Raw genomic sequence first — 26,625 nt, 5'->3', positions numbered from 1 at the left:
GCTCGCTAAGCTCATGTCTGACTCTTTGCGACTCATCGGACTTAGCCTGCCACGGCCTCCGCGGGTCCATGCGAGATTTTCCCAGCAGAGATATCAGCAGTGCATTAGCCATTTCCTTCTCCAGGTGGGTGATTTATCTGTTAATTCTATCCTCACATTTATGTTTCATGCTGTCCACCTAAAGTTAGGATCTTTAATATCTGACATTGATATTCTTTGACATTGACCATTGCTTTTACTTTCTTCCTACCTCCAATCCTTTAAACCATGCAATATACATCAATCTTTCTAAATAGTTATTTCTTGATACTCTTCCTCTTTCTCAGAAACCATTGGTGCTTTTTTATTACCTTCAGAACACAATCTCCAAGCTCTTTCCACTGGTTATTCAAGGTTCTTTATCATCTATTTCCAAATAATTCATCTAGCTTTTACACAACCTTCAGTCAGTTCGGTCGCTCAGTCATGTCCAACTCTTTGCGACGCCATGGACTGCACAGCACACTAGGCCTTCCTGTCCATCACCAACTCCCGGAGTTGACTCAAATTCACGTCCATTGAGTCAGTGATGCCATACAACCATCTCACCTTCTGTCAACCCCTTCTCCTCCCACCTTCAATCTTTCCCAGCATTAGGGTCTTTTCAAATGACTCAGTCCTTCGTATCAGGTGGCCAAAGTATTGGAGTTTCAGCTTCAGCATCAGTCCTTCCAGTGAATATTCAGGACTGATTTCCTTTAGGATGGACTGGTTGGATCTCCTTGCAGTCCAAGGGACTCTCAAGAGTCTTCTCCAAAACCACAGTTCAAAAGCATCAATTCTTTGGTGCTCAGCTTTCTTTATGGTACAACTCTCACATCCACACATGACTACTGGAAAAAACCATAGCCTTGACTAGATGGATCTTTGTTAGCAAAGTAATGTCTCTGCCTTCTAATGCCTCTGTCTAGGTTGGTATTACTCAATCTCAAACAGGATGCCTTAATTCCAGCACTTTACTCCTATCTCTGTACCTTTCCACACATCATTACTTCTAAACAGAATATCCTACCGCCATGTAAATCTGATCCGTCTGTCTAGCCCTAGTACAAGTCCTACCTTCTCTATTAGGCCAAACCTAACCACTCCTGTTATATGTCCTTCCTGAAATTTTATAGCATTTATTATGTACATAATTCATTTAGTACTTAATCATAAACTGTCTCATATTGACAGCTAAATTTTCATATGTGGAACTCATTTCCCTAGCCAGATGATAAGAGTGAACAGCACTCTGGGATCAAGCACTCCTATACTTCTCATCTTAAGAGCACCAACTACATAGTATTATACTAATTACTGTTACTTAATTTTAGTTATTTGAATGAATTTAGGAAAATGTGAGCTAATTTAAAATTTGGTCTTGTAAAAAGATACTATTAAAAACATTAAGAATTCCATTAATTTGCATTTAATGTATAATTATGAAGGACTTTGTTTTCTGACATTTTTGTATACTCATGATTGCCAGTGAGTAAACTGACTGAATTATGAGTAATTGCAGAATTTAAGTTTATTCATAGTTAATACTTACTATTCTTTTTCCTTCTTCTACCTATTTTCAATTTATATTCAGCAGAATCCCATGCCTAAAAAAGAAGAACAGCACTCTGGGACCAAATATCTGGCCTATCTCCTACCTCTGGGGAGGAAATCTTTTAAGAAGTGTTATAAAGGCTTAGGGAAGCGTAACACATTATTCTGAAAGAAGGCTGTCTATTCCTTCACATGGGCTCAGGCTATCAGAATTTGGAAAAACCTCTCAAGATTTTACTAGTTTTTCACAGGGTAGCTGTATCGTTTCCTTTAAAGTGATTTCCCAGACCACACATATGATCTAAAAACATAAGTAAATTAATAACAAAAAGCAAAAGCTATTTTATTTTTTAGTATCCACTATTTTTAATTATCTATAATGTTTTTGTTTAAAGAAATACCTTTTTTCCTAAAAGCATTCAGAAATAGTAAAATCAAATCAACTAAGCATTGTTTGATCAAAGTTTAAGTGAGATTAGTCTCCATTTCTAAGGTTTAAAATTACTACAAAATAATCTAGAAAAAAGAAATACCTCTACATCATGAATCTTTGTTTTCTTTAAAAGTTCTCCTATAATTCCAAATTTTGGATGCAGTCACCATTATTGCATTAATAAATATCTCTAGCTTTCAGTATAGCATTTAAAACACTGGAAACTTTTTCTTCCAAAAATGAAAGATTTGTTTTATGTAACTTCTGGGACTGTTGTCATAAAACAAGAGCACAAAAGTACTACATCAATGCTATCGACATGCATTTATAGAACTTGGTATCAATTTATGATTTTTAGATTTTGTTATTTCTATGATGGTTACCATGATACTTTATCCTTGCTTTTTGTCCCTCCCCCACTAATATGGACAAAGACTGGGGACTTCCCTGGTGGTCCAGTGCTTGAGAATCTCCAGTCCAATGCAGGGGAGGCAGGTTCAATCCCTGGTCAAGGAACTAAGATGCTACATGCTTCAGGGCTACCAAGCCTGCACACCACAAATAGAGAAAAGCTGGTGTGCTGCAATGAAGACCCAGTGCAGCCAAAATGAATAAATGAACAAAACCTTAAAAAAAAAGACTATAAAAGAGTAGTACTATTATGTGTTAGTGAGAAGGGGATGGCAACCCACTCCAGTATTCTTGCCTGGAGAATCCCCATAGACAGGGGAGCCTGATGGGCTGCAATTCATGGGGTCACAAAGAGTTGGACATGACTTAGCAACTAAGCACAGCACATTATGTGTTACTACAGACACACTAAGTAAGGTATACACATTCATTGTTTATGTACCCACTGAACTAAACTCATTCTTCTGGGATTGAAAAATGGTTAAAATCTTTTGAGTTTTTTATTTTTAAAGTGTAGTTGAAAGTTCATACTTGCACACGACACACTGTCTATGAAGTTGGAGAGCAGTGAACATGACAATAACGGAGTAGTTTCTCGGTGGGGCTTTAACAAGGCGACGGAACTTGTCTCCATTCATTCTTATTACAGGCCTTTTATTGGTCCATTCCATCAGTTGACTAACCTTTTCAGACAACACCATCTAAGAAAAAGATAAAGAATGCCATTAATACTTTCAACCTGGAATTTAAAGTTTTTTTTAACTAGGCCACTGAAAACCAAGCTAATAAGCAGAGGTACATAAAAAATATAAGAGAACTAAAAATTAAATTTTGTACTTGGGCCTGATGATGATAATTATTCTTAAAATTATATTATTTCATGATGAGATTTAAATATATACTACATTTTTATGTGCATGACTTATTTCCTAATAAATAAAATAAGATGAAATCATAAAAATTTTCATTGGCCAATGATTCCAAAGAATGTGGGAAGAGCTATTCTATCTAATTTTAAGGCTTATTATTCAGCTTCAGTAAGCAAGGCAGGGTGATACTGATAAAAGGATAGATACATAGATCAATGGAACAGAAATAAGACCTTGAAATAGACCTACACAATTATAGCCAAAGGTGCAAGATCAACTCAGCCTTTTCAATAAACAGTACTGAAACAACTGGATATCCATAGCCAAAAGTAAGAACCTCAAACAGAACTTCACACCTTATACAAAATTAATTTAAAAATGGATCACAAAATTAAATGTAAAAATGAAAAGTATTAAAAATTAGGAGAAAATATTCAGGATCAATGAGTAGGCAAAGAGCTCTTAAGCTGACAACAAAAGCATGATTCAAGAAAGAAGAAACAAAGATAAACTGGACCTCATCAAAATTAAAAACTTTTGTTCTGTGAAAGACCCTGTAAGGAGGATATGAAGACAAGCTATAGAGTGGGAGAAAATATTTTGAAACTACACACCTAAAACAGAGTAGTGATTTGAATATATTTTAAAACCATCAAAATTCAGAAAAACAAAATAGACAAGACATCAAGAGACTTCATCAAAGATGATCTACAGATGACAAATAAACACACAAAAAGATGTTCAACATCAGTCATTACTAAAATGCAAATTAAGGGCACAATGAGCCATCAATACATATCTGTTACTAAAATAAAATATAGTCACAATACCAAATGCTGGCAAGGATGTAGAGAAACTGGGCCTCTCCTACATTGGTGGTAGGAATATACCATGGTCAGTCTTTGAAAAAGAGTTTGGCAGTTTCTTTAAAAAATTAAGCAAGTGACCTGTGAAAGTGAAAGTCGCTCAGTCGTGTCCGACGCTTTGCAACCCCATGGACTATACAATCCATGGATTTTTCCAGGCCAGAATACTGGAGTGGGTAGCCATTTCCTTCTCCATGGGATCATCCCAACCCAGGGATCGAACCCAGGTCTCCTGCATTGCAGATGGATTCTTTACCAACTGAGCCATAAGGGAAGCCCAAGAAAACTGGAGTGGGTAGCCTATGCCTTCTCCAGAGGATCTTCCCAACCCAGGAATCGAACCACGGTCTCCTGCATTGCAGGTGGATTCTTTACCAACAGAGCTATCAGGGAACTAACCATATATTCCAGCAAATGCATTCCCAAACATACATCTCAGAGAAATGAAAATGTATGTCTATACAAAGAAAGAGCTAAATTTTGTTTGTTCCTTTTTATAAGTCAGTCATCATGAGGCAATGGAAAAGAAGCATGGTTAGTCAATGAGAATTTCAGTTTGAAATAAATGCAATCATATTCATTTATCATTCCTCTCACCTCTACCTTTATGTTCAAACTTTGCAAAAGTATTAAAAAGGGAAAAGATAAAAAAGAAGTGCAGAAGACAAGAATCTCAGTGCAAGGTTAATGCTAATTCATGGTTTTGTTCATCTTTACAAGACAGGGGTATGTTTGTTAATGGTTGGTAAATCATGCAGTGGTACACTATTCAGAAGCATCTGACCAATTACATTTCCCATTATTTACACTAAACTTTGGTCAGGGCACTGGCATTCAAACTGTAAAATCAATTCCTTCCCTTTAAACTCAATCATCAAGGAACAGATGTTAGGATGTGCCTTTTCACTTTGAAAGTAGATCAGGAATCTAATAGAGAAACAGCATTCTTTGAAAGACAGATGTCACTGTATGCCTGCTAAGTCACTTCAGCATATTAAAAAGCAGAGACATTACTTTGCCAACAGAGGTCCATCTAGTCAAGGCTATGGTTTTTCGAGTTGTCATGTATGGATGTGAGAGTTAGACCATAAAGAAAGCTGAATGCTGAAGAATTAATGCTTTTGAACTGTGGTGTTGGAGAAGACTCTTGAGAGTCCCTTGGGCTGCAAGGAGATAAAACCAGTCCATCCTAAAGGAAATCAGTTCTGAATATTCATTGGAAGGACAGATGCTGAAGCTGAAGCTCCAATACTTTGGCCACCTGATATGAAGAACTGACTCATCAGAAAAGACCCTGATGCTGGGAAAGATTAAAGGCAGGAGAAGAAGGGGACGACAGAGAATGAGATGGTTGGATGGCATCATTGACTTGACGGACATGAGTTTGAGAAAGCTCCGGGAGTTGGTGATGGACAGGGAAGCCTGGTGTGCTGCAGTCCATGGGGCCACAAAGAATTGGACACAAGTGAGCAACTGGACTGACCTTTAAAGCATGTCTGAATTCAACCAATACTGAAAAAAGTATTTATTTCCTGAGTACACTTTTATGAACAATAGAGAAAGATAGCATAGAAAGATAGTTTTGCAGCTGGGACTTCCCTGACGGTCCAGTGGTTAAAAATTTGCCTGCCAATGCAGGGGACACAAGTTCAATTTGACCCCTGGTCCAGGAAGATTCCATATGCCATGGGGCAAACCCATGCACCACAACTAGTGAAAACTGTGCACCCTAGAGTTCATGCTCCATAAGAGAGGTCAGGGCAATGAGAAGTCTATATACCACAATGAGAAAGTAATCCCCACTTGTCACAACTAGAGAAGACCCAGTACAGTAAAAATAAATAAATAAATTTTAATGAAAATAGTTTTGTAGCAGATAAAAGATAATTCCAGTAGGAGTCTCAAAATGAATATGTCACATGTGGAAAAATGAATATAGTCTTTAACAAGCCCACAGAGAAATATATACACTCTCAAAAGACTGGTATAACAAATAATTAACAAGACTTGTGGAACAATGAATGATACTAAGGAAACAGGCTATGAGGGAGGGATAAATTAGGAATTTGCTGTACACCTAAAACATAACATTGTAAATGACTATACTTAATTTTTTTTAAAAAAGGAAACAGGTTGGTGGTAAAGACAGTAGAAGAGAGTGAAACAGAAGGCAGACAGGATAAGGAACAAGTGGCGGAGTCTAGTTCAACAATAGAATTAGTTACGAAAAATTGTCAAGAACAGAATATTTGATTTAAAATAAGGCTGCACAGATTAAACTCAGTTTTTCAAAACAAATGAATTGTTATTTGATACAGAATTAATGATCCTCTTAGCTGAGAGAACAATATTAGTTCACAGTTTAAAAATACACATTCAATATTCTAAAGCAGTCATCAATTTCTTTATATTTCAAATTAAATTTGACAGTTACCAGCAAATTGAAACATAACTTGGCTATTTTATTAACTTTAACTACAAATTCTATTTGGAGCTATTTTAGAAAAGAAAAAGTAAAGCAACAGCAGATATAGTTCCACATAGTCTATCTCTATTCAGTCATATAAATACATGATCATTCCAATAAAACAAATAAATGTGCTTTGAATTAGTGATAAACAGTTGGAGTCTTGTTAAACAAAATCTCAAATAGGTCTGTGTAAAATTTTGTGATATCCCTCTTTCTGTTTATAACTGGAGAGACCAGATATCTGGCCATACAATCCCTAAGTAACTTACCAAGTAGAAGAGATTAGTTCAAAGGAATTACAAACACTTTAAAACTCTGAAGAACTACACAAGAAAGGTCTTAATGACCCAGATAACCATGATGGTGTGGTCACTCACCTGGAGATGGACAACCTGGAGTGTGAAGTCACGCGGGCCTTAGGAAGCTTTAGTACAAACAAAGCTACTGGAGGTGATGGAATTCCTGCTGAGCTATTTCAAATCCTAAAAGATGATCCTGTGAAAGTACTACACTCAATATGTCAGCAAATTTGGGAAACTTATCAGTGGACACAGGACTGGAAAAGGTCAGTTTTCATTCTAATCCCAAAGAAGGACAATGCCAAAGAATGTTCCACCTAGCATACAATTGCACTCATTTCACATGCTAGCAAGGTAATACTCAAAATCGTTCAAGCTAGACTTCAACAGTAGTTGAACCGAAAACTTCCAGATGTAAGCTAGGTTTAAAAAGACAGAGGAACCAGAGATCAAATTGCCAACATTCGTTGGATCATAGAGAAAGCAAAGGAATTCCAGAAAAACATCTAGTTCTGCTTCACTGACTACACTAAAGCCTTTGACTGTATGGATCATATCATAACAAACTGTGGAAAATTCTTCAAGAGATAGGAATACCAGACCACCTTATGTCTCCTGAGAAACCTGTATGCTGGTCAAGAAGCAACAGTTAGAACCAGACATGGAACAACTGACTATTTCAAAATTGAAAAAGGAGTTTGTCAAGGCTGTATATTATCAACCTGCTTATTTAAGTTACATGCAGAGTACATCATGCCAAATGCTGGACTAGATTAATCACAAGCTGTAATCAAGACTGCCAGGAGAAATATCAGCAACCTCAGATATGCAGATGATACCACCCTAATGGCAGAAAGCAAAGAGGAACCAAAGAGCCTCTTGATGAGGGTAAAAGAATAGTGAAAAAGCTGCCTTGAACTCAACATTCAAAAAATTAAGATCATGGCATCTGGTCCCATTACTTCGTGGCAAATAGAAGGAGAAAAGTGGAGGCAGTGACAGATTTTATTTTCTTCGGCTCTCAAATCACTGCAGATGGTGACTGCCACCATGAAATTAAAAGATGCTTGCTCCTTAGAAAGGTTACGAAAAAACCTAGACAGTATTAAGAAGCAGAGACATCACTTTGCCAACAAAGGTCCATCTGGTCAAAGCTATGTTTTTTTTTTCCCATAGTCGTGTATGGTTGTGAGAGTTGGTCCATAAGGAAGGCTGAGTGCCAAAGAATTGATGCTTTTGAACTGTGGTGCTGGAGAAGACTCTTGAGAATCCCTTTTGACTGCAAGGAGATCAAACCAGTCAATCCTAAAGGAAATCAGTCCTGAATATTCATTGGAAGGACTGGTGCCAAAGCTGAAACTCCAATACTTTTGCCAACTGATGCAAAGAGCAGACTCACTGGAAGAGACCTTGATTCTGGGAAAGATTGAAGGCAAAAGGAAAAGAGGGCAACAGAGGATAAGATGGTTAGATAGCATCACCAACTCAACCGACATGAATTTGGGGAAATAGTGGAGGACAGAGGAGCCTGGCATGCTGCAGTCCATGGGTTCCCAAAGAGTCAGACATAACTCATCGACTGAACAACAACAACAACAAAATGGGATTATCACCTCAAAACACTGCTTAATACAGAGGCAATTAATTACTTTCTGAGTTCATTTTTGACAAATGAACTGAAGACAGATCACAACAAAATATGAACTAGTTTTAAACTTTTACAAAAAAAGTACGTAAACATAGCTCAGAGCATAATTAAAAGTTATAATCCTTATTCACAATGATCTAACCTTTAAAACTTTAATATGTCTCAAGATGGTAAGCCCATCTTGAATTGGTTTTATTGAGAAAATATAAGCTACTATTTGGAATGCCTTCCATGTATGTGTCAGGTAGCAACTTCTCTTCTTACAGAATGAACATTCAATTCAATGGGAGGCTTCCCTGGTGGCTCAGACAAGTAAAGAATCTGCCTGCAATGCAGGAGACCCAGATTCTATCCCTAGGTTGGGAAGATCCTTGGAGAAGGGAATGGCTACCCACCACTCCAGTATTCTTGCCTGGAGAATTCCATGGACAGAGGAGCCTGGGGGGCTACAATCCATGGGGTCACAAATTCCTACAACAACACAATGAGGTTAAATACTCTATTTTTATTTCATTTAAATGTTGAGTAAACAGGATCAGAGAGGTTAAGTAACTTGGACAAAGTGTCACAGTTAGTAAGACACAAAGCTAGGATTCAAACAGATCATTCTAAATCAAGCAATAGCAGCATTACTAACATGTTGGACCAGGTAATTCTTTGTTGTGGGGAGCTGTCTGGCACATTGCTTACTAAGCAGCATCCCTGACCTCTACCTGTTGGATGTCTGTACCATCACCAGCTACCACCAACCAAAAATGTCTCCATACATTGCCAGGTAATCCTTGGGAAGTAAAATTCTTCACTCCCTCATTGAGAAACATTGTTCTAAACTGAAAAGGATTTTAACAGCTCAACTCAAGCTTTTATAATTTTATTATGTATTCAAAAATATTTGTATTAATTACTGATCAGAACACAATGTAAAAGAAAGATTTGGTAGTAAAAGTAAGTAAAAACTTCCTGGAGAAAGCCCTTAGCACGATAGATAATAAAATTCCTAGGCCTGTGTTTCCCAAAGTGTAGCTAATGTAAAGGAGCCTATTAAAAGTACAGACTTCTAGGTTTCATCCTCCAGTAAATCTGATTCAGTAGATCTACATAAGCTCCACTCAAAGGATGCTGATTAGCAGGTTAGCTGATATAAAAGACCTAGCAGCATGCCTGAGTAAGACATATTGTCTGTCCAATAATGTGCTGGGTTTCCTGTCTGGTTTGGTGGGTCAAAAACACAGATGTTTTTCCATGAACCCAATACGAATTGAGTGTTATAAATCCATTCACTTACTTCTAAGAAACTGCTTGGTGAGCAGGTCGCTGAATTTTGTCGGGTTTATCAGTTACTGCTCCTGGCTACCTCTATGGTAAGATAGCACCACCATCAGTCACTGAGACTGAGGCTTTTATTTGCCATCAAGGCATCATCCATATAGTGAACGCTTTAAACATGGAAAGGGAGAGGAACTTATGCTAAATCCTGACTCACCAACTAGTAGCAAATGGCAGAAGAGCTTCGGTAATCGCAGGGCAGACTATAAACATATATAGGAGGCCTTGCTACCTGAATATGAACAGACCTTGATCCTCACATGTCAGTAAGATGGCACAAGAAGGTGTTAGTGATGTCTAAGACTGTATAGCACCTGTCATCAGACTATGTAATGGATTTAGTTGCAGTCACAATGTCTGGGAGCAACAGTTGCAATCAGCTGGTAATAAGCTGCTATAAGACTTCAGTTCCTGTTAAGTCTTTTTTTTTAACTGGCATTAAGGGCTAAGATACTACATCACTTACCATCTCTGATGCCTTTAAGTCTTTAATCAAGGCTGTGATTTCCCATTTTCTTTCTGGGGGAAGGGGCAGTTCTTAAGCTTCTGGTGGATTCCAAGAATATGGAGTTTTAACATAAACCCAAAGTGATTTTGTATGCATTGAAGTTTCAGTATTGCTGTTCTACATTTTAATTCTTATGAGCAAGTTATCAAGACAGTATGGTATTGGCACAAAGACAGAAATATAGATCAATGGAACAAAATAGAAAGCCCAGAGATAAATCCACGCACCTATGGACACCTTATCTTTGACAAAGGAGGCAAGAATATACTATGGAGAAAAGACAATCTCTTTAACAATCTCTTTCCCAGTGGTGCTGGGAAAACTGGTCAACCACTTGTAAAAGAATGAAACTAGAACACTTTCTAACACCATACACTAAAACAAACTCAAAATGGATTGAAGATCTGAACATAAGACCAGAAACTATAAAACTCCTAGAGGAAAACATAGGCAAAACACTCTCTGACATCAATCACAGCAGGATCCTCTATGACCCACCTCACAGAATATTGGAAATAAAAACAAAAATAAACACATGGGACCTAATTAAAGGTAAAAGCTTCTGCACAACAAAGGAAACTATAAGCAAGGTGAAAAGACAGCCTTCAGAATGGGAGAATATAATAGCAAATGAAGCAACTAACAAAGGATTAATCTCAAAAATATACAAGCAACTCCTGCAGCTCAATTCCAGAAAAATAAATGACCCAATCAAAAAATGGGCCAAAGAACTAAACAGACATTTCTCCAAAGAAGACATATAGATGGCTAACAAACACATGAAAAGATGCTCAACATCTCTCATTATCAGAAAAATGCAAATCAAAACCACAATGAGGTACCATCTCATGCTGGTCAGAATGGCCGCTATCCAAAAGTCTACAAGCAATAAATGCTGGAGAGGGTGCGGAGAAAAGGGAACCCTCTTACACTGTTGGTGGGAATGCAAACTAGTACAGCCATTATGGAGAACAGTGTGGAGATTCCTTAAAAAACTGGAAATAGAACTGCCATATGACCCAGCAATCCCACACTACTGGGAATACACACCGAGGAAACCAGAATTCAAAGACACATGTACCCAAGTGTTCATCACAGCACTGTTTATAATAGCCAGGACATGGAAACAACCTAGATGTCCATCAGCAGATGAATGGATAAGAAAGCTGTGGTACATATACACAATGGAATATTACTCAGCCATTGAAAAGAATACATTTGAATCAGTTCTAATGAGGTGGATGAAACTAGAGCCTATTATACAGAGTGAAGTAAGCCAGAAAGAAAAACACCAATACAATATACTAACGCATACATATGGAATTTAGAAAGATGGTAACAATAACCCTATATGCGAGACAGCAAAAGAGACACAGATGTATAGAACAGTCTTTTGGACTCTGTGGGAGAGGGAGAGGGTGGGATGATTTGGGAGAATGGCATTGAAACATGTATATTATCATATGTGAAACAAATCGCCAGTCCAGGTTCGACGCATGAGACAGTGTGCTCAGGGCTGGTGCACTGGCATGACCCCGAGGGATGGGATGGGGAGGGAGGTGGAGGGGGTTTCAGGATGGGGAGCACATGTACACCCATGGCAGATTCGTGTCAATGTATGGCAAAAACCACTACAATATTGTAAAGAAAAGGGAAATTCTTTTACAGGCTAAAAGAATTTAGCCTGTAATTAGCCTCCAATTAAAATAAATAAATTTATATTTAAAAAATTATTATGAGCAAGGACCCCATGTTATATAATTTCTATGCAATTATATATAGAAATTAAATAAGCATTAAGCAATTTAAGTTATAAACAACAGGAAAAAATACACCATTCCTAAAAATAAACCTCCACATGTTTCTGAAATGGTTGAAGAATGTGATATATTCAAGATAACTCAAATGTAACACATATAATACCTTAATAATTCCTAGACACTTCTTTTACTACTACTCTTGTCTTTTCTGATTTTATAAAAGAATTTCTCTTTTCTTAATATTTGAGTTAAAAGTTTTCTTCATTGGAGTAAATCTCTAGTAATGAAGAAACTTCTTATTTAGGGGTGCTTCTCATCCATTGTTAAGAGCCCTTTGTTTGTTTCTGAAAGCTATGGCTCAGAAACAAAAGTTTCATTTTCCTATAGCCTCTACATTAAGTCCCACTAATCATTCTCTAGATATTCCTTTATCTTACAAAGTCATAATAATCAAAAGTAAAGGGTTAAGGGGCTTTCCTAGTGGCTCAGTGGTAAAGAATCCACCCTGCCAATGCAGGAGGCACGGGTTTGATCTCTGGTCTGGGAAGATCCCACGTGCCAGGGAGCACCTAAGCCTGTGCACCACAGTTATTGAGCTTGTGCTCTAGAGTCCAGGAGCTGTAACTACTGAGTCCACTTGCCACAACTACTGAAGCCTGTGCACCCTAGAGCCTGTGCTCTATAAAGAGAAGCCACTGCAATGACAAGCCCACACACCACAACTAGAGAGTAGCCCCCACTCTCCACAACTTGAGAAAAAGTCCAAGCAGCAACGAAGACTCAGTACAGCAAAAAAAAAAAAAAAAAAGAAAGAAAAAAAAGAAAAAAAAATATATACACACACACACACACACATATATATATATTTAAAACGTAAACAGTTAAAATGTCACCTGCGCCCTTCAGGTCCTCCGACTTACTATTCAATACTTTAAAGTTATTAGTAAAAAACACACTTTCCAAGGATGATAGTACATGAAGGTAAGAGATTTATCAACCGAACTCAGCAACTCAAAGTAATAATTGATTTGGAACCAACTTTATTTCAAATACTTTTTCCACTAATTGTTTTAAAAAGAATTTGAGAAAATATATCCATCCAGTTTTAAAATGTGCTCTGGATATATTTATTCAAAACAAAAGTTTACTATGAAAAAACATTAGATTTATTTCTCCCCTTCTTGAAGTACACTACTTTCAAGTACTCAAATAAAACAAAAAGAAGACTGATAATATTCACAATCAAAATATAATACCAACAAAGTTAAGTAGTAAGCTTAAAGTCTTTCTCTCCTCTTGAAACACGTAAATTAGTATGGCCACAAAATCCTGCTAACAGGAAGTCAATTAATATCTCTAATTCTGTTAGTAATAATCAAGTATGATGAATCTTTTAGGAATATAAGAAATTGCAGTGACAACAGTTTAATTTTATTCTACTTCCTTGCATAATATCTCAATTAGCTCTAGCAAAGTAGATTAAGCTTTAACAATTACAAATTCTATCAATGAATATCACTTATCAAAGATAGCATATAAGAATTCACTATCATTTAAATTCTGATCCTGCCATTAAGATTACTTTTAAATTTCAGAATAAAGCTAAGCATCACCGGTCTGAATTCCTCTAAAATGCACCTCCTTTTCCCTCAAAACTTACTTCATTGTATCTGTGTTCTAGACCATCATGGTTTATTCATAAAAATTCTTGATTTTTAGCTTTCCTGATAATCCACTAGTCTACAAGCGTTAGTTTAGAAAACTCCTGGTTAAGGAATAAATTTCCAATTCTATTCTTAAATTAAGAGTGAGACTTAACAGATCTGGAAACATAATTGGCAGATAATGATTGAAGGAGAAAGACAGTAAACAGAGAAGAGAGTATTTGTAATTCTTAAATGCTATCTGGTCTATTCTCAGTTTACATATTTCCTGGATAGGGCTAAAATATTCCACTATCCCTTCTTCTTGATGTTTTATTTTTGGAGGATGTCTCAATTTGCTTGTTTTGCAATGCTACTGAGTCTTTGGTTCTTGGTAATAAGGTATTTTCTAAGTAATTGCTTGGGTTTTTTGCATGTGACATTTTTATGTATCAGTTCTCAAAGCAATGTCAGAGAATATAGAAGTTTTTTCAGTATTGCCTGACTTGCCAAAATATGCAGATAATTTTATTTTCTGAATAATCTTCATAAAATCTTGACATAAAAAGATCAATTGAAAAATACTTTATATTGGGATTTCCCTGGTGGTCCAGTGATTAAGAGTACACCTTGCAATGGAGGGGATGTGGGTTCGATCCCTGGTTGGGGAACTAAGACCCTACATGCTGTGGAGCAACTGGCCCCATGTGCCACAACTACTGAGCCAGCTCCCACAACTAGAGAGTCCACTTGCCTCAATGAAAGATCCCACATAACACACAGGCCACAACTAGGACCCAACACAGCCAAATAAATTTCTAAAAAAATGTATACTACAGAGAAACACAATTTTATTTTATAATATTCATCTAATGTCATCTACATGCCAGATATATTAGGCACTTTACAGGGTCCATCTCCTTTAATTTTCACAATATGAAAAGAAATAGGCATTTTCCCATTCTACTTTAAGGAAAATGAGACTCAGAGTAACTGGCTAGAGATCACCTGGATTGCACTAACATATATGCTCTTTAAAATTTTACACAATATTTTGAAAACTGAGTAAACGGAGGGAAAACTTTATCTGCCATCCTACCATTATTAAGACCATTTTTTTATGTTTCAGTATGTTTCATGCATTGACTCTTTTCCAGGGAATTCCCTGGCAGCCCACAGGTTTGGATTCAGTGCTTTCACTCATGGGGCCCAGGTTCGATCCCTGGTCAGGGAACTAAGATCCCACATGACTTGCAGCTAGTATAGGGAGGAGCTTGAATTGAGATGAGTCTGCGAAGAAACAGATTATGTAAGTTCTTTTGTACTTTGCAAAATACATTTTTTTAACCTTTTGGTTTTCAGTTTTTCTCCTTACCATCTCTGGCAACACTATGAAGGATGAGTTCAAGGATGATCAGTTAGACAGTTACGGCAATAAATTTGCAAGAGCATAACAGTCTTGAACAGTGGGCATGGTGAGAGGGGAGTTAGAATCTGATTCCTTAAAATATTTTATTGGGATAAAATTCACATAACATAAAATCTACTGTGTTAACAATTTTAAAGTGCACAATTCATTGCTGATCCCTTTTAAAAGTACTTTAACCCCTGCTAGTTTAGTGAGAGGTTAAATGAATAAATAATTTAATTAGTAGAAATACTGGTTATTAAAAATCTACACTTTTTTACTTAAAAAGGGTAACTGGTGGTTGTAGAAATATAGACAATACCAGCATACAAGGCAAAAAGTTAAAGTCTTCCCCTAATGAACAATCCCAAATATCCAGAGGTAGCCACTGTTCTATATTCTTACAAAGATTTCTTTCTATGTATACCTAACTTGTAGTTTTTTTTTTTAACATAAAAGGTCTCCAGAATATAAAACTATGTATTGCTCTACATCTAGTTTTCCACGTAAAAAATAGCTTGGAATCCTCCTTAAAAAGCCCATCAATTTCTAGTTCCAGTACAGGTGCTTGCTCATTTTGTACACTTTGTATATTGTATATTTTTAACTTCACTTTTTGCCAATCTAATATGTAACTCGTTTTAATATGCTACCTTTTCTATGGAATAGGACAAATATTCAGCAACAGAGAAGGCAGGTTCTTTTAAAATTCAGCTCAAGTTGACAAGCATCTGAGCCGATTAAATAGCATTTTTAAAGTGCATGTTAGATGAGGGGTCCAATACCTGGGTGGGGAAGACCCCCTGGAGGAGGGCATGGCAACCCACTCCAGTATTCCTGCCTGGAGAATTCCACGGACAGAGGAGCCTGGTGGGCTACAGTCCATGGGGTCACAGAGTCAGACACGACTAAAGCGACTTAGGAGGCACGAACACACAGGTATTGTGTACAAAAGGAAGCACAAAATGTACAGAAAATAGCATAAGACTAACCAAAGATCTTAGTCTTCGTTCTTCAACGGTTAACCGTGTAAGCTTAGGACTTAGGTTTCCTCATTTATAAAATTAGAGCGCATAAACAAATTGCTAGTAATTTGTAAAGCTCTTAAGAGCAAACGGCTCTAAGTCACAAATGTTTCAAAACAATAATGTTAAAAAATCCTAACCTTGGATTGCTTAACAGTGAGTAAAGAACATTGTATCTCCTCCACTTGTCAAAGCCAGTAAATTCCACAAGGAGGGACCTTAGTTTTGTTCACTTATGTATACTAAGTTCCCAAAACAATGGCTGGCACGCTTGATATTTGGTAAATGGTTGAAAATGGGTTAAGAACTTCACTCCCGTAAATAAAGAAAGCTGAGCCCCGAAGAATTGATACTTTTGAACTGTGGTTTTGGAGAAGACTCTTGAGAGTCCCTTGGATGGCAAGGAGATCCAACCAGTCCATCCTAAAGCAAATCAGTCCTGAATATTGGAAGGACTGACGCTAAAGCTGAAACTCCAAGGCCACCTGATGCGAAGAACTGACTCAATGGAAAAGATCCTGATGCTGGGAAAGACTGAAGGCAGGAGAAGTGGACGACAAAGGATGAGATGGTTGGATAGCATCACCAAATCTATGAAGGTAAGTTTGAGTAAGCTCCGGGAGTTGGTGATGGACAGGGAAGCCTGGCGTGCTACAGTCCATGGGGTCACAAAGAGTCGGACAGGACTGAGCAACTGAACTGAAATTGCTTTCAATCAATTTTTTGGACAATGAAATAAACTTGGCATAGCTCCGCTCTTCTATTTAATCCTCTCATTCCTGAAGTGAAAATGCTACATAATATAGTTCTTACACGTCTAAAAGGAAGTTACATCTATTGACAGCAGCGTCAGATATTCTACCCCTTGAACCTAAAGTCGAACTTCCCTCCACCACCTGACGGGGCCCATATTCAAAGAAGTGTCAAAACTCGTAGTTTTGTTTATCTACACGCCTACAGAAGCCAGGCTGTCACCTACTCCGCATCACTATCAGACTCGACAATCCCAGAAGAAAAAGTGTTACGGTTTCTTCTCTTGCGAACCCCACAATTCTAAAAACGGCAGAACTGAAGTCACCAAAGACACAGAACTGACGGGGAAAGGGATCGGGAAGAAAAAAACAGATTCTCTCAAGCCCCTCTCGTTCGGAAAAGCCCGTGTTGCTGGAAACAGCGTCCTCACCTCCTTCTTTCTCTGGGCAGAGGCTGAGGGAACCCCGAAAACGAGCAGCAGTGCCACCGCCATGATTGCAAAGACACACCAACGCCACCAACGCGCTGCCATGTTCGTCTTCTCTCCCGCCTAGAAGGGAAACTTTCCTAGGGCTGGGTCTGAGGGTTGGTTGGGCGTGAGAACAGGCAAACCAGCCCCCTCTCCCCTTCTCATTGGCCCAGCTCAGCCCTGTCGGTAGTCCCCTCACAAAACGTCACGACGCTGTACTGCCAAACGCCCGCTAAAAGACGGCTCACTTCTAATTGGTCTCCGTTAGCCAATACAAAAACGATAATCTGGAGGTTTTACATTGGTCCGCTAAGGATGATGGACCATCCCTTTCGTTAAACGTAAAGATGGCGGGTGTAGGCTCTTTAAACGCGCCTGCGCAGTTGTGAAGCATTGCGGCTTTTCAGTGTTGGAGATGGCCTAAGGTTACTAAAACAGGATATTTTCTCCTCAGATACTTTTAGAAGTCTTTGAAATCGACCGGACTTCACTGGTGGTCCAATGCTTAAGAAATCGCCTGCCAATGCAGGGGACATTGTTTGATCTTACTCCGTCTGGGAATATTCCACATGCTGCGAGGGCAACTAAGCCCCAGGCCACAACTACTGAGCCAGTGGGCCCTAGAGTCCATGCTCTAGAGCAACAGAGGGCACCATAATGAGAAAACGGGCATCGCATTTAGAGAGTAGCTTCTCTCCGCTCAACCAGAGAAACTGCCCGACAACCCCGCCCCTTCCACCACCACCGCGATACCTCCCCCCCTCCCCCAGCCCAGGAAGGGAGACACAAAGACTCAGCCTAGCCAAAAGAATATAAAGAAAGTAAATTAATTTCAAAAAAAGAAACCCACCTCTTTCGTGTACTATTCTAGAAAAATTTTACTTAGCCATGTAACTGATAAGACCTATCCCGAGCCTGTCGTTTGGCCTCCAAAGTGTTTCAAATGCAAAAAAGGTAAAAAAGGCAATAAAGGAAAAAATATTGCTGAAGGAGAATTTTTTTAAGATGGTGCCACGTGTGCTGAACAGAGCACATGTCAAAAGTTATTTTCTAAAGTGCTTATTCGTGGCAATCTTTTAGATGTATGAGGCGGGCATCAACAAGGACTTTGATTTAAGACAGCAAATTTAAATTTGATTATAGACAGCAAAGCTTTTTTTTTTTTTTTTTACTTGTCATTAGTTTGAGGGGTGGATGGCACACTAAGGTTGTAAGAAAGCACTTAGGTCTTTTTTAAGTTTCTGTTTCATAATCGGTTTTCTTAAATATCCAAATACCTTTTCTAAAAAATAACAAAAATCCTACATAGCAGAAGTTTCCCTTTATTTGTCCCAGTTCTGTTTATCATCACTTCAGTTCAGTTCAATTGTTCAGTCGTGTCCGACTCTTTGCGACCCCATGAATCGCAGCATGCCAGGCCTCCCTGTCCATCACCAACTCCCAGAGATCACTCAAACTCACTTCCATCGAGTCGGTGATGCCATCCAGCCATCTCATCCTCTGTCGTCCCCTTTTCTTCCTGACCCCCAATCCCTCCTAGCATTGTCTTTTCCAATGAGTCAACTCTTCGCATGAGGTGGCCAAAGTACTGGAGTTTCAGCTTTAGCATCATTCCTTCCAAAGAAATCCCAGGGCTGATCTCCTTCAGAATGGACTGGTTGGATCTCTTTGCAATCCAAGGGACTCTCAAGAGTCTTTTCCAACACCACAGTTCAAAAGAATCAATTCTTCGGTGCTCAGCTTTCTTTACAATCCAACTCCCACATCCATACATGACCAACTGGAAAAATCATAGCCTCAACTAGACGGACCTTTGTTGGCAAAGTAATGTCTCTGCTTTTGAATATGCTATCTAGGTTGGTTATAACTTTTCTTCCAAGGAATAAGCATCTTTTAATTTCATGGCTGCAGTCACCATCTGCAGTGATTTTGGAGCCCAAAAAAATAAAGTCTGACACTGTTTCCACTGTTTCCCCATCTATTTCCCATGAAGTGATGGAACCAGATGCCATGATCTTCGTTTTCTGAATGTTGAGCTTTAGGCCAACTTTTTCACTCTCCACTTTCACTTTCATCAAGAGGCTTTTTTGTTCATCTTCACTTTCTGCCATAAGTGGTGTCATCTGCATATCTGAGGTTATTGATATTTCTCCCGGCAATCTTGATTCCAGTTTGTGCTTCTTCCAGCCCAGCATTTCTCATGATGTACTCTGCATATAAGTTAAATAAGCAGGGTGACAATATACAGCCTTGACATACTCCTTTTCCTGTTTGGAACCAGTCTGTTGTTCCATGTCCAGTTCTAACTGTTGCTTCCTGACCTGCATACAGATTTCTCAAGAGGCAGATCAGGTGGTCTGATATTCCCATGTCTCTCAGAATTTTCCACACTTTATTGTGATCCACACAGTCAAAGGCGTTGGCATAGTCAATAAAGCAGAAATAGATGTTTTTCTGGAACTCTCTTGCTTTTTCCATGATCCAGCGGATGTTGGCAGTTTGATCTCTGGTTCCTCTGCCTTTTCTAAAACCAGCTTGAACATCTGGAGGTTCATGGTTCATGTATTGCTGAAGCCTGGCTTGGAGAATTTTTAGCATTACTTTACTAGCGTGTGAGATGAGTGCAATTGTGCAGTAGTTTGAACATTCTTTGGCATGCCTTTCTTTGGGATTCGAATGAAAAGTGACCTTTTCCAGTCCTGTGGCCACTGCTGAGTTTTCCAAATTTGCTGGCATATTGAGTGCAGCACTTTCACAGCATCATCTGTCAGGATTTGAAACAGCTCAACTGGAATGCCATCACCTCCACTAGCTTTGTTCATAGTGATACTTCCTAAGGCCCACTTGACTTCACACTCCAGGATGTCTGGCTCTACGTGAGTGATCATACCATTGTGATTATCTTGGTTGTGAAGGTCTTTTTTGTACAGTTCTTCTGTGTATTCTTGCCACTTCTTCTTAATATCTTCTGCTTCTGTTAGGTCCATACCATTTCTGTCCTTTATCGAGCCCATCTTTGCATGAAATGTTCCCATGGTATCTCTAATTTTCTTGAAGAGATCTTAGTCTTTCCCAGTCTGTTGTTTTCCTCTATTTCTTTGCATTGATCGCTGAGGAAGGCTTTCTTATCTTTTCTTGCTATTCTTTGGAACTCTGCATTCAGATGCATATATCTTTCCTTTTCTCCTTTGCTTTTCACTTCTCTTCTTTTCTAGAGAAGGAAATGGCAATCCACTCCAGTATTCTTGCCTGGAGAATCCCATGGACGGAGGAGCTTGGTAGGCTACAGTCCACGGGTCGCAAAGAGTGGGACACGACTGAGCGACTTCACTTTCTCTTCTTTTCACAGCTATTTGTAAGGCCTCCCCAGACAGCCATTTTGCTTTTATGCATTTCTTTTCCATGGGGATGGTCTTGATCCCTGTCTCCTCTACAATGTCATGAACCTCCGTCCATAGGTCATCAGGCACTCTATCAGATCTGGTCCCTTAAGTCTATTTCTGACTTCCACTGTATAATCATAAGGGATTTGATTTAGGTCATACCTGAATGGTCTAGTGGTTTTCCCTACTTTCTTCAATTTAAGTCTGAATTTGGCAATAAGGAGCTCATGATCTGAGCCACAGTCAGCTCCCAGTCTTGTTTTTGCTGACTGTATAGAGCATCTCCATCTTTGGCTGCAAAGAATATAATCAATCTGATTTCGGTGTTGACCATCTGGTGATGTCCATGTATAGAGTCTTCTCTTGTGTTGTTGGAAGAGGGTGTTTGCTATGACCAGTGCATTCTCTTGGCAAAATTCTATTAGCCTTTGCCCTGCTTCATTCTGCATTCCAAGGTCAAATTTGCCTGTTACTCCAGGTGTTTCTTGACTTCCTACTTTTGCATTCCAGTCCCCTATAATGAAAAGGACATCTTTTTTGGGTGTTTCTTCTAAAAGGTCTTGTGTGTATCATAGTGAAGTCACTCAGTCGTGTCTGACTCTTTGCGACCTGTGGACTGTAGCCCACCAAACTCCTCCGTCCATGGGATTCTCCAGGCAAGAATACTGGAGTGGGTTACCATTTCCTTCTCCACTATGTAGGTATCATAGTGAGTTATAAAACTGAGATTTTTTATTGAAGAAGAATAATATATTCAAGAGGAAAAGCAGCAACAAAATTAATCGCCCGTAATTTGGATTTATTTTCATGCGTTTTAATATCATATGACCATTCTTTTAGGCCCTGGTGGGACACACACACACACACAGAGGAAAATAATTTCATTAAGCTAGAGAGACAGATGGGCATGAAAGGGAAAAGAGCTGGTTCTGAAGAGATTTTATTTGATAAGAGAGGTGAAAAGAAATTAAAATGTTAAGAGTAACTAATATGAAAAATACAAAAAAAAAACAGTTGGATATGCCATATCATTCCATTTATGTGACATTCTAGAAAGTGAACAGATCAGTAGCTATCAGGGACTGGAGGTGGGGAGAGGGATTGACTACAAAAGGGCCACACAAGGAGATTTTTTTTGTGAGGGTGCAACCTTTCTCTCCTTAATTGTTGGAGTGGTTACATACTGTTTGCATTTGTCAAAACTCAGAATATTACACTAAAAAAAGTGAAATTTACTGCATGTAAATTTAACAAATAAAAAATTAAGGTTTTAAAGTACACAGAGAAATCTCAACTACTATTTTGGCAAAAATTCGATACGTGCTGTTATTGAGTCTATGAGGAAACAGGCACCCTCAAACATTGCTGGTAGCTATGCAAAATGGAGGATAACTTAACAATATCTAATACATTTATCCTTTGATTCAGCAATCCCACTTTGGGGGATATACTCCAATAATAAGATATATGTGCACAAAATTATTCATTTCAGCGCTATCTCTAATCGAAATATTATCAAAACCACTTAAACGTTCAAATGTAGGAGAATGACTATAGAACATAGATACCTTGGAGTTTTTCACAACTCTAAGGAAAAGAAATGAGGAAGAGCTGTATAAATGGTATGGATTTTCAAGACCTATTGTTAAAGTGAAAAAGCCCAATGCAAAAGTATGTACATATTACGCTACATTTGTATGAAATAGAAGAGGAAATAAGAAAAAATATATATGTTTTACCATTTTCGCAAAAGGAAACACAGAAAGCTTAAATCAGAAACTAATGAAATTGGTTTCCTACGGGAGTTGGAGGAAATGGATTGAAACAGTTAAGGAAGGGAATGACACTTCTCTAAGTATACCATTTTGTATAATTTTGACTTTTGGAATAATGGTAATGGTTTTAAAATAAAATATAAGAGCAAATCATGTGGTTTTGCAAGATGAAAAAAGTTCTGGAGATGAATGTTAGTGATAGTTGTACAAAAATCTGAATGTACTTAATATCACTGAACTGTATCCTTTAAAAAGGTTAAAATGGTAAGTTTTATGTCATTTATGTTTTGCCACAATTAAAAATAAGTTAAACATTTTAAAATGACATCAGTAAGAATGGGTTAAAAAACTGAAATTGAATACAAAACAGAAAAAAGGGAGCACAACTCTATTTCAAAAGAAAAACAACTGCACTAAAGAAAATAGAACTAATCTGAATAATTTATGAACACACTACTTTAATTATATACTATTAGTCTAAAGAAAAAAATAACTACAAGCAAATCTTAAACTCTACTAAGTAGATTTGTTTTTCGTAGACAACAATCTGGAAATATATTTTGTATAATGTAATATGTAAAAACATTGACGTTGAGAGCTAGGATTCTCACTGTAATAAGGGAGATACAAATATGAAATAAGGAAAAATGAAAAAGAACTTTTGGGGGTTGGACTGGAATTGGCAGTATTTGCATAAATTTATCATTCATAACATATATTTCTAGCTCTGTTCACTGAAATGACTAGAAGCAATGACACTCCAGTACAAATGAGCAAACCTAATGCCAAATGTAGGTTGATAAATGCCATCCCTAAAAGAAATCAAGTCTCCTTAGGAAGATAGATCCAGTGCTGGGGTAAAGAAAGTACAAGGTGAGCCTTATGTCAGAAAATAATTCCATCCCTAAAAGAAATCAAGTCTCCTTAGGAAGATAGATTCCAGTGCTGGGGTAAAGAAAGTACAAGGTGAGCCTTATGTCAGAAAATAAAGAAGTCCTCAAAAAAATAAAATGATGGAGACCTAAAAAAAAAAGACATATAAGCCTTACTATAGGTAAGCTTATTCTCTGCATTTTACATATGAAGGAAGTGAGCACACTATCAAGATTAAGCAGTTTGAAGCAATATGTCTTATATAAGGCATATAAGTCAGAAGGGAATCCTACTGACTACATCTGAGACTACTGAGCCTTAAAACAAATCATGATAGCAATGGATTATAACCTTTGGAATCCATGAATCCAAACTGATAATAAACAAATAAATAGGGAAGAAGATAAAATTTCTCCTTGTAGTAGAATACCTAGTGTTAAATATGGAAGAAATGATAGAGTTAGAAAAATCATCATTTTGCAACTTTCATACTAATAATTCTTTTAGGCAAAAAGCATCAGTTCAGTTCCGTCACTCAGTCGCGTCTGACTCTTTGAGACCCCGTGGACTGCAGCACACCAGGCTTCCCTGTCCATCCCAGTTCCTAAAGCTTGATCAAACTCATTTCCATCGAGTCAGCGATGCCATCCAACCACCTCATCCTCTGTTGACCCTTTCTCCTCCCACCTTCAATCTTTCCCAGCATCAGGGTCTTTTCCAATGAGCCAGTTCTTCGCATTGGGTGGCCAAAGCATTGGAGTTTCAGCTTCAGCATCAGTTCTTCCAATGAATATTCAGGACTGATTTCCTTTAGGATTGACTGGTTGGATCTCCTTGCAGTCCAAGGGACTCTCAAGAGTCTTCTCTAAAACCACAGTTCAAAAGCATCAATTCTTCGGCACTCAGCTTTCTTTCTTTCTTTCTTTCTTTCTTTTTTTTAATTTTTTTAAATTATTTATTATTATTTTTTACTTTACAATATTGTATTGGTTTTGCCACACATCAACATGAATCTGCCACATGTGTATGTGTGTTCCCAATCCCGAACCCTCCCTCCCACCCCAGTGCACCAGCCCCAAGCATCCTGCACCCTGTATCGAACTTATAGCCCAACTCTCACATCCATACATGACCACTGGAAAAACCATAGCTTTGACTAGACAGACCTTTGTTGGCAATGTCTCTGCTTTTTAGTATGCTGCGTCTAAGTTAGTCATAGCTTTTCTTCCAAGGAGCAAGCATCTTTTAATTTCATGGCTGCAGTCACCATCTGCAGTGATTTTGGAGCCCAAGAAAATAAAGTCTCTCACGGTTTCCATTGTTTCCCCATCTATTTTCCATGAAGTAATGGGACTAGATGCTATGATCTTAGTTTTCTGAATGTTGAGCTTTAAGCCAACTTTTTCACTCTCCTCTTTCACTTTCGTCAAGAGGCTCTTTAGTTCTTCTGTGCTTTCTGCCATAAGAGTGGTATCATTTGTGTATCTGAGGTTATTGATATTTCTCCCGGCAATCTTGATTCCAGATGGTGCTTCATCCACTATGAAAAATCATCGATGAATACAAAAACTAGTGGGTAGAAGTTCGATAAAGAATAGGATATACATATAGTCTCAATGTATTCTCATATTACTTATTAATTAGAAAGAGGGAAACAGTAACTTTTTAGTATAAAAACTTGGAGGCCACACTTTTGACCAAATGATTAAAGTTGGCATTATCAATAATGAGACAAAGACCTCCCAGGTCATCCAATGGTTAAGTATCCACCTACCAATGCAGAGGACATGGGTTCCGTCCCTGCTTGGGGAAGATTTTACTTGCCCCTGAACAACTAAGCCAGTGCTGTCCTACTGAAACCTGAGTGTCCTAGAGCCCTCTGCAATAAGAGAAGGCACCACAATGAGAAGCATGTGCACCACAACTACAGAGTAGCTCCCATTCAACCTCACTCGCTGAGACTAAAGCCTACGCACAGCATTAAAGATCCAGCACAGCCAAAAATAAAAAAAAGAAAATTAAAATTAAAAAATGAGACAAACTAATATTATATATAGGCTTACTGATCAGATACCCTTAAAAAACACACTTGTTATGTAGTATTTCCGTTAGAAGTGCTTTAACTGAATCTAACGGAGAAGGCAATGGCACCCCACTCCAGTACTCTTGCCTGGAAAATCCCATAGGCGGAGAAGCCTGGTAGGCTGCAGTCCATTGGGTCGCTAAAGTCGGACACGACTGAGTGACTTCCCTTTCACTTTTCACTTTCATGCATTGGAGAAGGAAATGGCAACCCACTCCAGTGTTCTTGCCTGGAGAATCCCAGGAACGGAGGAGCCTGGTGGGCTGCCGTTTATGGGGTCGCACAGAGTCGGACACGACTGAAGTGACTTAGCAGTAGCAGTAATTATAAGAAAACATCAAGTACACAAAAGTTGAGGGAACTGTTACAAAATAACTGGCCTGTACTCTTCAAATATATTACAGAGCATAAACTTGTATAGTCAAAAGGTCCATTACCCGTTCTGTTGCTTAAAATCACCTAATCTTGATACTGTACTCACTTCCTTCATATGTAATATAGAGAGAATAAGCTTACCTATAGTAAGAAAATAATGCTTTTAAAGTGCTGCACTCAATATGCCAGCAAATTTGGAAAACTCAGCAGTGGCCACAAAACTGGAAAAGGTCAGTTTTCATTCCAATCCCAAAGAAAGGCAATGACAAAGCAAGTTCAAACTATGATACAATTGCACTCATCTCACATGCTAGCAAAGTAATGCTCCAAATCCTTCAAGCGAGGCTTCAACGGTATGTAACTGAGAACTTCCAGGTGTTCCAGCTGGACTTAGAAAAGGCAGAGAACCAGAGGTCAAATTGCCAACATCCGTTGGATCATCGAAAAAGCAAGAGAGTTCCAGAAAAACATCTATTTCTGCTTTATTGACTATGCCAACGCCTTTGACCAAATCACAACAAACTGTGGAAAATTCTTAAAGAGATGGGAATACCACATCACTTTACCTGCCTCCTGAGAAATGCAAGTGACAAAGCAACAGTTCGAACATGTGCATGGAACAACAGACTGGTTCCAAACTGGAAAAGGAGTATGACAAGGCTGTACATTGTCA

At 38.2% G+C, this 26,625-nt stretch overlaps 1 protein-coding gene across 1 annotated transcript; it reads right to left on the bottom strand.

The window, feature by feature from the left end:
* Window positions 1-2,950: 2,950 nt before the first annotated feature.
* On the bottom strand, window positions 2,951-17,660 carry LOC108634555 (magnesium transporter protein 1-like; the record flags this gene model as incomplete). The annotated part of the gene is given in 2 exon segments (XM_018044541.1): window positions 2,951-3,120; window positions 17,425-17,660. Coding segments are annotated over 2 exon segments (272 nt in total), but the record flags the coding sequence as incomplete, so codon positions are not given.
* Between the last annotated feature and the right edge of the window lie 8,965 nt (window positions 17,661-26,625).

This window comes from Capra hircus, unplaced genomic scaffold (genome assembly GCF_001704415.2).
Source record: "Capra hircus breed San Clemente unplaced genomic scaffold, ASM170441v1, whole genome shotgun sequence".
Lineage (NCBI taxonomy): Eukaryota > Metazoa > Chordata > Mammalia > Artiodactyla > Bovidae > Capra > Capra hircus.
Note: the sequence above shows the minus strand (reverse complement) of the source record. Positions and strands in the feature narration are given on the sequence as shown.